A 13,811-nucleotide genomic window follows, 5' to 3' on the forward strand; every position below is an offset into this window, starting at 1 on the left:
CTATATGTTTGGCCACATGTCCAGCTGAGCAATAAATCTGCTTTTATAACCCAAATTGTTTCGCAAGATCCTTCCTCTCTGTGCTCTCTCCAGAGCCACAGAGATGTAACTCCCACATCCATGCTATCTAAAGTCTAAACCTGTACATCTCGCTTCAACCTTCTGACTATTTTTGATTTGATAGTATCGTATTTACCGCTCTTCTTCCTGGTTCACAGGCCACTACTGAGCAGAAGAAGCTGAGCCATGCTGGATCCAAGCCCTCCCTCTCCGAGAGCAGCGGCCGACTCCCTCAGATAGCCATGAACACCTGCAAGTACAATGGCGGAGTGGTGAGACCACTAGTGGGCAGCCTGGCGTCCTCGTCGCGCCGCAACCTCGCGGAGCTCGACTCGGAGACCCAGCCCTTGCAGACGCTGCACAGCTCCGGACTGGAGGTGGTGGTGTCGAAGGGCAACGGCGGCGAAGACCCCAGCAAGGCCTCCAACGAGAGCTTGGTCAGGGAGGGCAGCGGGCGCGGTGGAGGCCGGGCGCCGCAGAAGAAGAACAGGGACATCGGCTACAGGCTCGGCCACCGGAGGGCGCTGTTTGAGAAGCGGAAGCGACTCAGCGACTACGCGCTCATTTTTGGGATGTTTGGAATTGTGGTCATGGTGACAGAGACGGAGCTGTCATGGGGGGTTTACACTAAGGTAGGTTGTACATGTGTGTGATGCATCGAGTGGGAGCTTTGTGTGTTGTCACTGCTATTGTTCATTTATGATTTGTGTGGGATTGGCAGCTGTCACATTTATGAAACATGATTATTAGCCCAGACACTGACATACATTATTAAACAAAGGTGACAGAAATAGTGCACGACTCCAAATTAAAAAGAGTGTCACGTGATCTATGACATTTTAGTGTTCAGTCATTTCTGGATAAAAGGCCTGGTTTTGTCATCGGTATATCCACTTTCGCCTTGTTGGCACCAGAATAGAGTTTCGCCAAAGGATTGGTTCCACTCCCAGCGCTATTGTGGCTGTCTGTCATGCCCTGTGATACCAACATTTGAAATCACAAGCTTGCAGTAGCAGAGGAAGATGGATACGAGGATAGTGGAGGAAATGGAATGAAGAGAGCTCGATTTATGGAGATTTAGGCAGAGCTAGAGAGATGCAGAGATGAAGAGAAAGGTCAATAAGAATAAATGATGGGAATGACGTTCCAGTTGCCTAACAGCATCTTTTAACTTTTAGCAGATAAGAATGGAGACAATAGCACACGTTTAGACAACCAGAACATCAGCAGGGCGGCTTGGTGTCAGGGCCATGGTGACCAGGTCATCATCCCTAGACCTTTTGTTGTCCCTCTGCATCGGCCAATCACATCTGCTGTGTCAGGGTATTTTTATATAGAGTCTTAGTGCACTTACACCAGATCCTACAATATTTATAGAGATGTTTACTTGGAGGCTGGCATTGCTGTGCTCTGCAGTATAAAGATATAAGTCACAGAACAGGTGTTTTTTATTTAAGGGAAGAAGACCACCTTTTTTAACAACACAACCTGTATTTGAGTGACAGGATATGTTTGAGCCCATTAACTACAAATCATGTTTATATTTTGGCATTATTGATCACTTGGGGTCAGAGTCCTTCAAGAAGAGGATCAAAATAGTTTGACTAAGAGGGCTATAGTTGCTAACTTAGTTTGTTCTCCGGCTAGTTGCTAACTTAGTTTGTTCTCCGGCTAGTTGCTAACTTAGTTTGTTCTCCGGCTAGTTGCTAACTTTGCTTCTTCTTCGGCTAGTTGCTAACTTAGCTTGTTCTCTGGCTAGTTGCTAACTTAGTTTGTTCTCCGGCTAGTTGCTAACCTAGTTTGTTCTCCGGCTAGTTGCTAACTTAGTTTGTTCTCCGGCTAGTTGCTAACTTAGTTTGTTCTCCGGCTAGTTGCTAACTTGGCCTGTTCTCCGGATAGTTGCTAAGTTTGGCTGTTTTCTGGATAGTTGCTAAGTTTGATGATTATCTAAGTGTATTATTGTAAGTTGATCCCTTTCACTTTTCATCTTTACCGAGCAGATTTAAAATTGCTGCAGGTTATGGTATAAAGCACAACAGAACATTGTGCATGTATTTACCACCTTCCAAGCAGCTATTGGTTTTTATTTATGTTTGTCTATGTCCTGAAATGGATTTGCAGAGTTCTAAAATATGTCTGTAATAGGAAATAATTTAATGCTGTTTTAACGTTCTGGAGATATTTACTTGTTGTCTGTCAGCTGACACATGTTTGGCATTTAAAAGCCTCTGGTATGCTTCAACTTATCAGCATTAGGGGTATTTGTAGTTATTGTTTTATTACATACAAAATTACTGGAACCACTTAATTCTCGCTGACCTAAGCCTGAATGGAAAAGACCTTTTATATCTGAGTGGCATAGCAGCTCCAGACAGGTAGCATGTGCTGGGGAAGGCCCGTTATCCATGTTGTGTCACATCACATAGCAGACACTTGAGGCTCAGCCAAGGTTTTCTGAGCCTTGAAGGAGGGAAACACGTTAAGAGGCAGCGAGCACTGGGACTGAAAAATCCTTGAACCTCTGCGAGGTGGATTAATTGGTTTACTTAATGTTATTTCACCAGGGACTTCTCAAAACAATTTCAGACATTAGAATGTCTTGAGAACATGTCGTCGACCTGAGGGGCAAAGCAATCTAGTTGATAGCTAAAAATACATTGTGTAATATGGACCAGCGAAGGACAGACTAATGTTGAACTGCTCTCGCTGTCATCAAACTGACGATTATAAACGATATTTCCACTTGTCGTTCTTGTCATTTGCTGCTGGTGTTATTATAATAAACACCCTACGACGTCATTAGCCTTCTGCAGCGTACATTTATACCATGATTTATCAAATGGCATTTTACCAACATAGAGAGGGGGGGACTTGTGTTATACAGGTTGTAATTTCCAAGATCTATGGTTCCTGTGTACACACACACATGCACTCAAATCCAACGCTACAGCGCTGGCATCCAGCTGGCCTATTTATCATCAGCAGCACTCACTGTGGTGGGCCCCCTGCTAATGCTAGCCTTTCCTCTTCTGCGCCTGCCATTAAGTGGAAAGTCCTCCTGTTAGTGCTAGACTTTGATTAATTGGTAGTTTAGATGGTGGGGAACAGCTTGCATATATATATATATATATATATATATATATATATATATATATATATATATATATATATATATATATATACATATATATATATATATATATATATATATATATATATATATATATATATACATATATATATATATATATATACATATATATATAATATCAGGCTGCACCTACACCTGCAGTTGCATTGTTTAGCAACATCCTGACTGCGCTGTTTGTGTGCAAAACCCCATTATCTGGTCTCACTTAGACGTTTAAGTTAATAAGTACTGTGTGTGCACGTGTGCGTATCCACTCGTGTGTCTGTGTGTGTGACAGAGACTAGAACAGTATGTGCTTTTTTGTGGGCATACTTTTGCATATGCATGTAATTATATTTGGATATTCATGCTGTTCATTCAACATTAGAAGCATTTGTTTTCATTGTGACACTTACAGATTTAAATTTATAGGAATAAATTTATAGGAGTAAATATCAACAGTTGCTTGGATCTATTTTTTGCTCAATTACCTCATTTCACCATGTTCCTGAGCAGTAACATACAACGTTTATGTATTGTCATTGTACAACAGGGTTGTGCAACAAATTTAAATGAGTAATCCTATTATAGTACTATAAGAAAAACACTGTTAAACGGATACCAATGATGTTCTGGGCACTTTTAATTGCTTACTACTGAGCTCTCCTGTCCTGGTTTCTTGCACAACTCATGTGTTTTTTATTGTTTGCCGTCAGGGTGCTTTCTATTGCACCTCCTAAAAGTTAAGAAGAACTTGGCCCATTTTTGCCATATTAGGTTTCCTTAAGAAATACAACTAGGATAGATTTTTGACAACTATGTCAGGTTGTTTTTCAATTGTTTCCAAAAACGTAAAACTGTTTACTGGCTCCACCTCAGCTCCGTTGATGTAGACAGAAGTCATTAGTTGAATAAAGACTGTGCCATCTTTTGAGGCTATATATATATATATATATATATATATATATATATATATATATATATATATATATATATATATATATATATATATATATATATATTAATTGTGTTCAATTACAAGGTTAATTCTAATATATTTTCCCTGTTTTTCTTTCTCTCACTACAGGAATCTTCATACTCATTTGCACTGAAATGCCTTATCAGCCTTTCCACTGTTATATTGCTTGGTCTTATAATAATGTACCATGCCCGGGAAATCCAGGTGAGTTCAACACATAAAAAATAATGTTTTTTTATTCATTATACCAGCAGCTTTTTGGAACAGTGATAGGATATAATAACGACGATAATGGGGATTCATCATTTGACTATTGGGCCTATTAAAATATTGCTTTTATTGTATGTTATTGTTATGAAAAATGAATTTATGCTCACAATAATATAAACATTCATGATATACTTGTATTATATTATGACTTATGGTACACACAAGAGGACTGTACACATGCATCATGTTTATTTGACACGGTTAATACATAGCACACATTTTTAAGAAATTAACATATAACATTATCATTAAGTGAAAAATAAATGTGACTCAAAAACAATGCAATGACTCTATTGTCCAAACATATGATATTATCCAGGGTTTTCATTGCAGCCTTTTAATTCCATCTAGGTTAATGTTATTTTTGTTGTTGCTTGATGAATCTGCATCAGACTTAGAATTGAATTAAATTGTAATATCTTGCGTTCCACTTTTTTTTTTTTATGACAACAGCATTACACTAAACGCAAAACGTGTCCTTAATTTTATACACATTTGAATCTAATTGAGCGTGACTACCTCGGATCTTGACTAGAATGTCAAATATAATACGTGGGTTTGGCTTAGCGTGGTTGTAATGATTAACAATTTGAAGGTGCGGGGTTCAATAAGATTGAAAGTTTGAGATTTCAGCTTTTTCAACCTAAAAAAAAAGTGTAGACATTTTTAAAGCAAGTCCTTGGTGTATGTCTGTTTCCTCTACAGCTGTTTATGGTCGACAATGGTGCGGACGATTGGAGGATAGCCATGACGTATGAGCGGATATTCTTCATCGTGCTGGAGCTGCTGGTGTGTGCCATCCATCCCATCCCGGGCCAGTACGTCTTCACATGGACGGCACGGCTGGCCTTCACCTACACGCCGTCGGTGGCCGACGCTGACGTGGACATCATCCTCTCCATCCCCATGTTCCTGAGACTCTACCTGATAGGCAGGGTCATGTTACTCCACAGCAAGCTATTCACGGACGCTTCATCTCGCAGCATCGGCGCCCTCAACAAAATCAACTTCAACACACGCTTTGTCATGAAGACCCTCATGACCATCTGTCCAGGAACTGTTCTGCTGGTGTTCAGTATATCCTCCTGGATCATTGCTGCATGGACTGTGCGCGTCTGTGAGAGGTAAACACAGGGTTGTGAATAATGGATGTTGCTGGGGACAGATCGAAAACAAAATGGCTGATGCACACTCTTGTGGATTACTAGACACCTTTCTTCCTTCACTCCCTTGTTACCTTGTTTTTAGTTACGCAACTGCAATGGTCCGAAGAGTTGAGAATCAGGATAGGTTACATATAAATGCTGTAGATGTGTACAGGAAGTCATGTACTGTACTCCTGCTTAAAAAACACCCTGACATAGGTTCATTAGCTTAGCAATCTCTCAATGACTCCCCACTTTTATTGCTATTTTAGATGGCTTGTTCATAATTCATGAGTCTAATTGTTTGTTTGCTGAATGGTTTGTTTTGGTAATGCAGAGCAGCCTCCGGGATCCCCGAACCCGTTTTTCTCCCCAAAACTGCGCATCGGGCTTCGTCTCAAGGGGGCAGCAACGATTCTCACGGAAAATGAAAGGAGGCAGGGAGAATCGAAAAAAAAACCCTCTTTTTCCCTTTCTCGTTTTTTCATTTGCATAGGGAAATGAGACGTTAATGCCAGCTTTGATGTTTCAAAGTCATTTGTGCGTAGTTGGAGTGGAAGGGGGACTTGAGTAGGGTGGGTGGAGAGTGGAAGATCTGTAGCAGCAGCTCTTGTCAGACCCAATATGAAAAGCTGTACATGTTCTGCAGTGTAAAAGTCAAGCATCCGCTCCGGCGAAGGCTTTCAGCCGGATGCTCAGTGTGTCCTCCTGCAGCTAACCTGCTACTACTAAGTACCTCCCCTCCCTTCCTCTACCTCTCTTCTTAACTACCCCCCAAACCCGTGTTGGCATCTGTCACTAACTCCCCTCGCCCGCCCCTCGCACGCCCTTTTCGGACCCTCAGCTGTTGGTTGGTCTAGTTTAGTGGTGTCTCTTCACAGTCCACCTCAGCAGGTTACTACACATTATACTTTGGGATATTCACAGCGTTTTGCTTTCGCTCTTTCTGATTCACAGCCGAGTAGTTTGATATTTTGGTGGAAACGCTATTTTCTTACCGAGAATTACTGCTCTTGTGTTTGTATCGCAAACATGTAGCTGGAACCAGCAACTGCTTAGCTTAGCTTAGCTTAGCTTAGTCACAAAGACGTGAAATTCGTAGCAGCCCAGAAATAGTTTGGCACCTAGCCAACTTGAAAATGCCAAATTGTTGTTTTTATACTTGTATTTTGTAGTTGTTTAGTTTTAGATGGCTGTGTTAGCTTTATGCTAAGGCTACTTTACTAGCCGTATATTGTGCTACGGTACAGGCAGGAGAGTGGTATTGATCCAATCATTGAGAGTCTCGGCAAGAAAGCAAATGTGTTTGACCAAATGTTGAACTATTCCTTTCAATAGAATGACTGTCTTGGCAAAACATTGAGATTATTGTAAGTATTTGTTCTTTGGCATCTCATTATCAAAGACAGAAGTTCAATATGAATTATACCAGTAAAAAAAAAACAACCTACGAGAACAGTTATCTGACACTGCAAATCCCTAATCTTACAAAGTGCTGGGGTCAATTTGGAAAATCGGGATTGAAATTAATGGTTCGATGAGACAGAATCTCTAACGGACTTTTGGTTTTCACACACACGTTCTGAGACACACTTTCCATGAGCAGTGCATGCCGTTGGTCCTTTTGGTTTCAGAATAACATGTGAGTTCAGATGGGTGGATCTGCGTGCTCCTAAGTGCAAGCATGCACATGTAAGTGTGTGTGAGTGCATGTGTGTGTGTGTTTGTATAATGTTTTGTTGTACTTTCTATTTCCCCACTATGCTGCTCCATAGGGATACCATGTGAGTCCTCGTTCTCTAGCCGTGGAAAAAAAAACCCAACAACTTATCATTTTTGCACCGAGCTGGCGCCACTGCTGCCCTGAGTCGGGGTTGGAGGGTGGGGTGGTCGTGTGGAGCAGGGTCAGCCAGTCTAAAACAACTAATCGATGATCCTTTCCAAACTCAGTATGGCAAAGGAGGATTAGGCAGGCCCTCCAGTTGGCATGAAAAGTGGCACCATCCTTCTGCTAAGAAAACAGGCTTTTAGTGGATAGGAGCACAGCAGAGACCAACAGTGTGAGCAGCACTTTGAAGCAAGCGTCTCTTTGCTAACTATTGCGTTTTGGGCCGGTGGGGGCTGGAGGAGGAGGAGGAGGAGAAGGAGGAGCAGGAGGAGCAGGAGGAGGAGGAGGAGGAGGAGGAGGAGGACGACGACATTTGTGCTAAAATAGAGCAGCTCCTTCAAGTCACCTTCATGATTCTGCCAGAGGGCAATTTGTCTTTTCTCATTTTTTTTCTCTCCCTGTCCTTATGCAATTGTTATAGATCCATATTGCACAAAAAATCTTTTTAGCAGCGACTCCAAAGATTTGTCGAGGAGCAAAAGCCTTCCTGTTCTTTGTGTTCACACATTACCATCCCATTATGTGTCTCCTTTCACAAAAATTAATTGAACAGTGGTATAATGGTTTTGCACAGACTCTTGTTGCTTCTGCCCCAAAGATTTTGTTCAAGAGGGGAAGACGGTTTGTCTCCTGTAGCCAAAAGAAGGTCTGATTATGCAAATAGAGGACAAATGTCAAGTCATTTTGAGTACTAGCTCATGCCATTTTGTTCTGGGGTGTGTCCTACTATCTAGCACTATAAAGCTTGACTTTGATCGCCAACTATATGAGTAATGTTACGCAGTTCAAAGCTCGGCAGGTAAATGAGAACATTGCTTCCATTGTTTGACAGTTCCCTAAATGTATTCACTCTGAAAGAAGGAGTGTCTCCAGTTTTTGTTCATACCCATGACCTGCGTGTCGTCATCTCCCTTCACTCCCTCCATTGGTAAACATCAAAAACAGCATGCACGTTTTCATGTTTACTTATAGATCACATCATACCAGGTAACTAAATAAGTCAACTAAGTGGGGACAAAAAAAAGAGGCGCTTGTTTCCCAAAGTGCTGTGTGATAAAGGCGCCTTTAAAACCGTCACATGGACCGCGCCCCTCAGCCAATCAGAGGGCAGTACGGTGTGGGATTGGACGAGCACGGAGTCTACCTGGAAAAGGCCTAGATGGGGCAAATGAAAGACACACAACCGGGGGGACAGAGAGGGGTGGAGTCGGGAGGGATGCTAATATTACAGTAGATTTATTCAATGCTGGTCACGAGACCGCTTTCTGTTATTCAGCCTATCTTCAGAGCTAACCTTCCTCAACTAAGCTCCTTAACTAAAATCTTTTTTGGGCTACTCCCTCACAACCATAAGTCTCTCTCCCTCTCTCTCTTGCTCCCGACTGATCTTTTGCAGATCTCCTACTGTACCCATCTAACGTGGCATGCTTTGTAGTTTTTCCACACCTCTCCCCACTACTGAGTCCTCGTCCCCTTGCTTTCCCCTTATCCATAACAAGCAGGCCAGAAACTCAGTTACACACTCGCATGCCTTGCCTGCCTCCCCGGTCTCTCGCTCCTTTTTTTTTTTTTTTTTTCCTCTTTAACTGTTATCTAATTCTTTTCCGCTCCTGTTCTAACTCTGTTATCTGAAACAAAACGCTCTATTTCGAGGCGATGCGAGACTGCTGTTTCTCACCTCGCTTTCTCGGGTGAGGACCCGTAGGCAAGCTCTCGGAAAGTTTAGCTGACTTTCCCTCAGAGCGCAGCACTGGATTATCAGGCTTGAGTTACCAGTCAGCTACACCTACACCGAGGTCTGACATCCAGATTGTGTCATTAGTTGGATTCAGACGGCGGCAGCCAAGAACGGACCGATTGTCTAACGGGAGAAACACACACCGATGCAACTTGAACTTTCTCACACCAACTACAGGTTCACATCAAATATTTAGCTCGATTTTACAACTTTACAGTTTCCAAGCTGTGAACGCAACAATGCTGTGTCTCTTTGTGTTTGGATTAAAACTCAGATCGCCACAAAGTGGGTTGTGACTAAACATCCTCCTTATTCTTCTTCTGATGACATCTTTGAAATGTATGCAGTATTTCAAAGCATTTACATCCACAATTGATGTCTTCAATCCATACAGTGTGCCCAAAGGATCACACAATAACATGTGTACAGTTTGCTGTGCATTCTTAATCTACAGTAAGAAACACCTTCGCCTTAAACTGAATCATTCACAAGATTATCTAAAAAAAGAACTTCCCTTCCACAATGTCAGATGAATTTTATGCAAATTGCTGCAACCTCAAGGACAGGTGGATTCTCTATGGTTTGATGACTCGATCTGATAATTTGGGTTTTAAACTATGCACGCTCTGGAGGCATAGTATTGATCGCAGCCTACGGCAAAGGCATATACAGAGCCCGCAAAGCATGTTTGCATAACAGAGAATGTGGAAGTTTTAATCACCAGCGATATGATCTGCGCTGCAGATCAAACCGGCGCTGTGTTCTCCGTTCAGAGACGTGTGGTAGTAGCTTAAAGTAGCAGCTTCCTTACGATTGTTATAATTTACACTGTAGGACTTGTGTTTCTGCATCCGCTAAAACTTGTAGAAGTACCTCAACTAAAATCTATTATTAATAGATTTGATGTTAGAGCAACAATAAAGCTTTATTACGGGGTGTAAGAAAAAGAAAAGGGTCGTCTTAGTAGACCTAAAAAGCCCGGATTTATTGCAAATTACATTATTGCAAATGTATTCCCACTTTATTCTCACATCTTTTTCAGGTAGTCAAAATATTTCAAGACTAGTTGTTACCTTCTTAAACATTGTTATAATATTATTAAAATAGTGGTTTACTGTATTTTTCTTTGCCAACTAAATGTGTACAATTCAAATGGATTGATACTACGGACCCTTGCACTTATCGATCAGCGTTCAATCAGTTGATGTAGAATCAGAGCTGACTGAATCCGTTCATCGAGCGTCTCTACTTTTAGTCGCGTTCTGTCAGATTTAGAATGAGTTCCTGTTTCGGGTTCCCATGAGCTGGAAATGAAATCCCTGCTGGATATGAAGAACCTAAAAACCATGGAAACTCAGGCATTCTGCGGGGCACCTGAATAGGATCAAATTAACCTAACGCACATGTGTTTCACTGCAACAAACGTGGGCACTCTGCCCACGAAGACCCTGGAGCATATCATGTCTAGGAGCAAAATATATATATTTAAACGATTACATGGGGACTTTTGTGACCTTGTGTACAGGCACTCACTGTTGAGTTGTTTGCATGTATATCTCTCGCCTAATTCAATGAAACTTCTGTAATGGGACGCTCGCTATCTGATAACCCCCGAGACGTAACCACACTGCAGCACTGAAACATTAAGATTAAGAGCTTCGTTGACGGAGTCCCCCGTCCAGTGGAATTAGAGATTAAGAGGGACAGAAAAGACCTGACTGTGAAGTTCTCATGAGATATGAACATTTGTAAAGGTATATAGTGCCACGAGACTATTTCAAGGACGCTGACGTCTTTTACTTTGTTTGTAATAGTTTGACTTTCAGGGAAATTTCATTATTAATTTTCGGTGTAGAGGACTCTATGGAAGTTTTCATCCAGCGTCTTTAAAATGGATGAGAATCACAAACACACCCACCTGATTATTTCTGGCAAAAGGAGGCCTGGAGGCTGCAAAATCTGCAAGTCAGCGAACGCAAGCAGGTCTTTACTTTTGGATTCACAGCTTAGTTGCTTGGCAGCGATACATTATTTATAATTATTAAAGTGCAGTCATATTGGCGCAACAAAGTTATTTCATTCCCCGCTGCAAGTATATAATGCATTAAGTTGCTCTTAATCAAGAGGTTGGGCTTCAGCAACACACCAAGTCTCTCTTGGTTTATGTTCATATTAAAGTAAAATTATATGACACCTTCGTGTTTGGTTATCGAGGGTTCATGGGGACGTTGGACGCCTCGACTGGTCAAGGGTGTCTAACAATTCCCTGATCCAAATTTATTTTAGGCACAAAGCCAGCAGATGAAGACGGCTGCAGATGCTACGTTCTTCCCTCTGCACATGAAATGAAGCGAAAGTGAAAACTTTAACTCAATTATGGAACAATAAAACCCTTCTTTAGTTGATCTTGTTCAGTTTCCACACATTTAGGACGAGGGAACAAGGACACACGTGTGTAAACTTAAGGTGATTCATATTTTTTGTTCTTCTTCCAAGATGCTATCAGTGTTGTGTAACTTTCCAAACGGTGCTGTATGTGCTTACACTCACACAAAGTCATGCTTGCTCAGTCAGGCGGTTCTCTGGCACAGTTGTTCCTTTTAGCTAAATGCTAAAGTTAGCATGTTCACATTGACAATGTGAACATGCTGATGTTAAGCTGCCCTGTATTGGACGTACTGTTTTAATACTTGTACATTATAAAATGCACACATCAAACTACAGTCCACTTGCAGTGTGCATCTGCTGCTTGCTTTGCTTATTGGCTGCGGTGTGAAACCATTTTTAATGAGGTCATCATCACTTTGAGTTTAATCTGTAACTAACACACTCCCTGAAGTGCATGCCAATTTATTTGCCCCCAAGTAATCTCAGCACTCCTCTTCATTTATATCAATCAAGTTTTTTTGTTGGAAAAATGTGTTTTATTTCTTTTTGTTTATATGAAACCAAAATGCAGGAAAGAAAAGGGGAAGTTCTGTTGTCGTACAAAGGCGATAGCGGCAGATGGTTCGCGTTGGAGTGTAGAGGAAGTCATTAGCTTTCCTGTGACAGCTGACCGGCGTAGGAAAGTAGAAACAGAGGCGAGGTTGTGCTTCTTGTCAAGGAAGTTTGAAACACAGATGTGGAATCAGGTTTTGCATGTTTTAGTTGATATTAAAAGTATCTTTCCCTCCAAAACAAGATGATGATAACCATTTTAAGGATGACGCCTAAACCTTTAAGATATTTGCTGATGATAATGTGACACTTTTTAGTGAAAACTTTTCAAGCGGTGCATGTAAATGCTTTTCTTTTGTAAAGTAGTATACATGGTAGTGTTTTTAGTCCCATTCAGTCAACATTTCAAGTGTGTGTGTGCGTGTGTGTGTGTGGGTGTGTGTGTGTGTGTGTGTGTGTGTTGGCAGAGGTACAGTCGGGGGCAATAAATATTTGGACTGTGACACATTTTTTTTCTAAATGTTGCCTCTTAACATAACTCCAAATGATTCGCGACATTTTTACACAGTCGTGTCCATTTTCAGAGGGTCGGAAGTAATTTGGACATTTGTTTGCGAGATGGTTTGATGGCCAGATGTCGCCTGTTCCCTTGTTAATAAAAATTAGGCAGTGTCTTTGACAAAGTCTACAATCAAGAGACGCCTTCATGAGTCTGAATACTGAAGGTACGACAAGCTGGAGTCCAATGGGGACTTTGGACTTCAGCAGAAAACATCTGCATGAGTCTGATCAGTTTTAGATGAAGGTTCTTTGAAAGATTAAACCAAGATTAACTTGTACCAGACGATGGGAAGAGAAAGGAGAGGCTCCTGATCCGATGCGACCCACATCACCTGGTTAACATGGTGGAGGCGGTGATGCGCTGTGTGCAGGTGTAGCTGCCAAGAGAACCGGGTCACTGGTGATGTCACGGCTGATGGAAGCAGCAGGATGAGTTTTGAGGTGTTTAGGCCGATACCATCTACTCGGATTCAGCCAAATGTTGCAAAAGCGGCTGGACGGCGCTTCTCCGTCAAGATGGATAACGACCCAAAACATACGGTGAAAACAGCCTCAAGGCAAAGAAATAGCATATTTTTCAACAGCCAGGTCAGTCACCTGATCTTAACCCAAGTGAGCGTGCTTTTCACTTACTTGAGATAAAGCTGCAGGCAGATAGACCCACAAAAAGAAGCAGCACCTGAAGGATGCTGCAATGCATTTAGTGATGTATATGGGTGTTAGACTTCAGGCAAGGTTTCTTCTCAAAGTATTAACAATCATTATATTCATAACTATGTTTGTCCAATTGCGTAAAAAGGCAACATTTTAAGTTGTGTCACAGTCCAAACACAGATGGCAATGACTGTAAGTGTGCAGCTCTTTCACATCTGAACCATCAGTATGATTGTGTTTTTGTTTCCTCGGGACTCGTATTATGTGTCATGTGCTTATCTACGAAACAAAGTGACTGGGGATCGTTCATTAGTTTCATCCCAGTGTCGACAAGACCCGGTGATACGTTGGCGATGAGTTGAAGAGATGGACGAGGAAGGTTGTTGTCGCCTTTCCTATCGGTGCCTCGTTCGGTTGCAGATGGAGCCGTGGAGGTTATTCTTCAT

General features: G+C 41.7%; 1 protein-coding gene across 1 annotated transcript in view; it reads left to right on the plus strand.

The window, feature by feature from the left end:
- The window catches only part of kcnn1a (potassium intermediate/small conductance calcium-activated channel, subfamily N, member 1a), a 46,613-nt gene that overhangs the window by 19,734 nt on the left and 13,068 nt on the right, over positions 1–13,811 (plus strand). The window contains exons 2-4 of the mRNA XM_068600173.1: positions 219–692; positions 4,278–4,373; positions 5,145–5,563. Coding sequence (XP_068456274.1) covers positions 219–692; positions 4,278–4,373; positions 5,145–5,563 — 989 coding nt within the window. The remainder of the gene's footprint in view (positions 1–218; positions 693–4,277; positions 4,374–5,144; positions 5,564–13,811) is intronic.

Source organism: Clinocottus analis, unplaced genomic scaffold, assembly GCF_023055335.1.
Source record: "Clinocottus analis isolate CAN_PGR_092001 unplaced genomic scaffold, fCliAna1.0.p SCAF_11, whole genome shotgun sequence".
NCBI classification, from domain to species: domain Eukaryota; kingdom Metazoa; phylum Chordata; class Actinopteri; order Perciformes; family Cottidae; genus Clinocottus; species Clinocottus analis.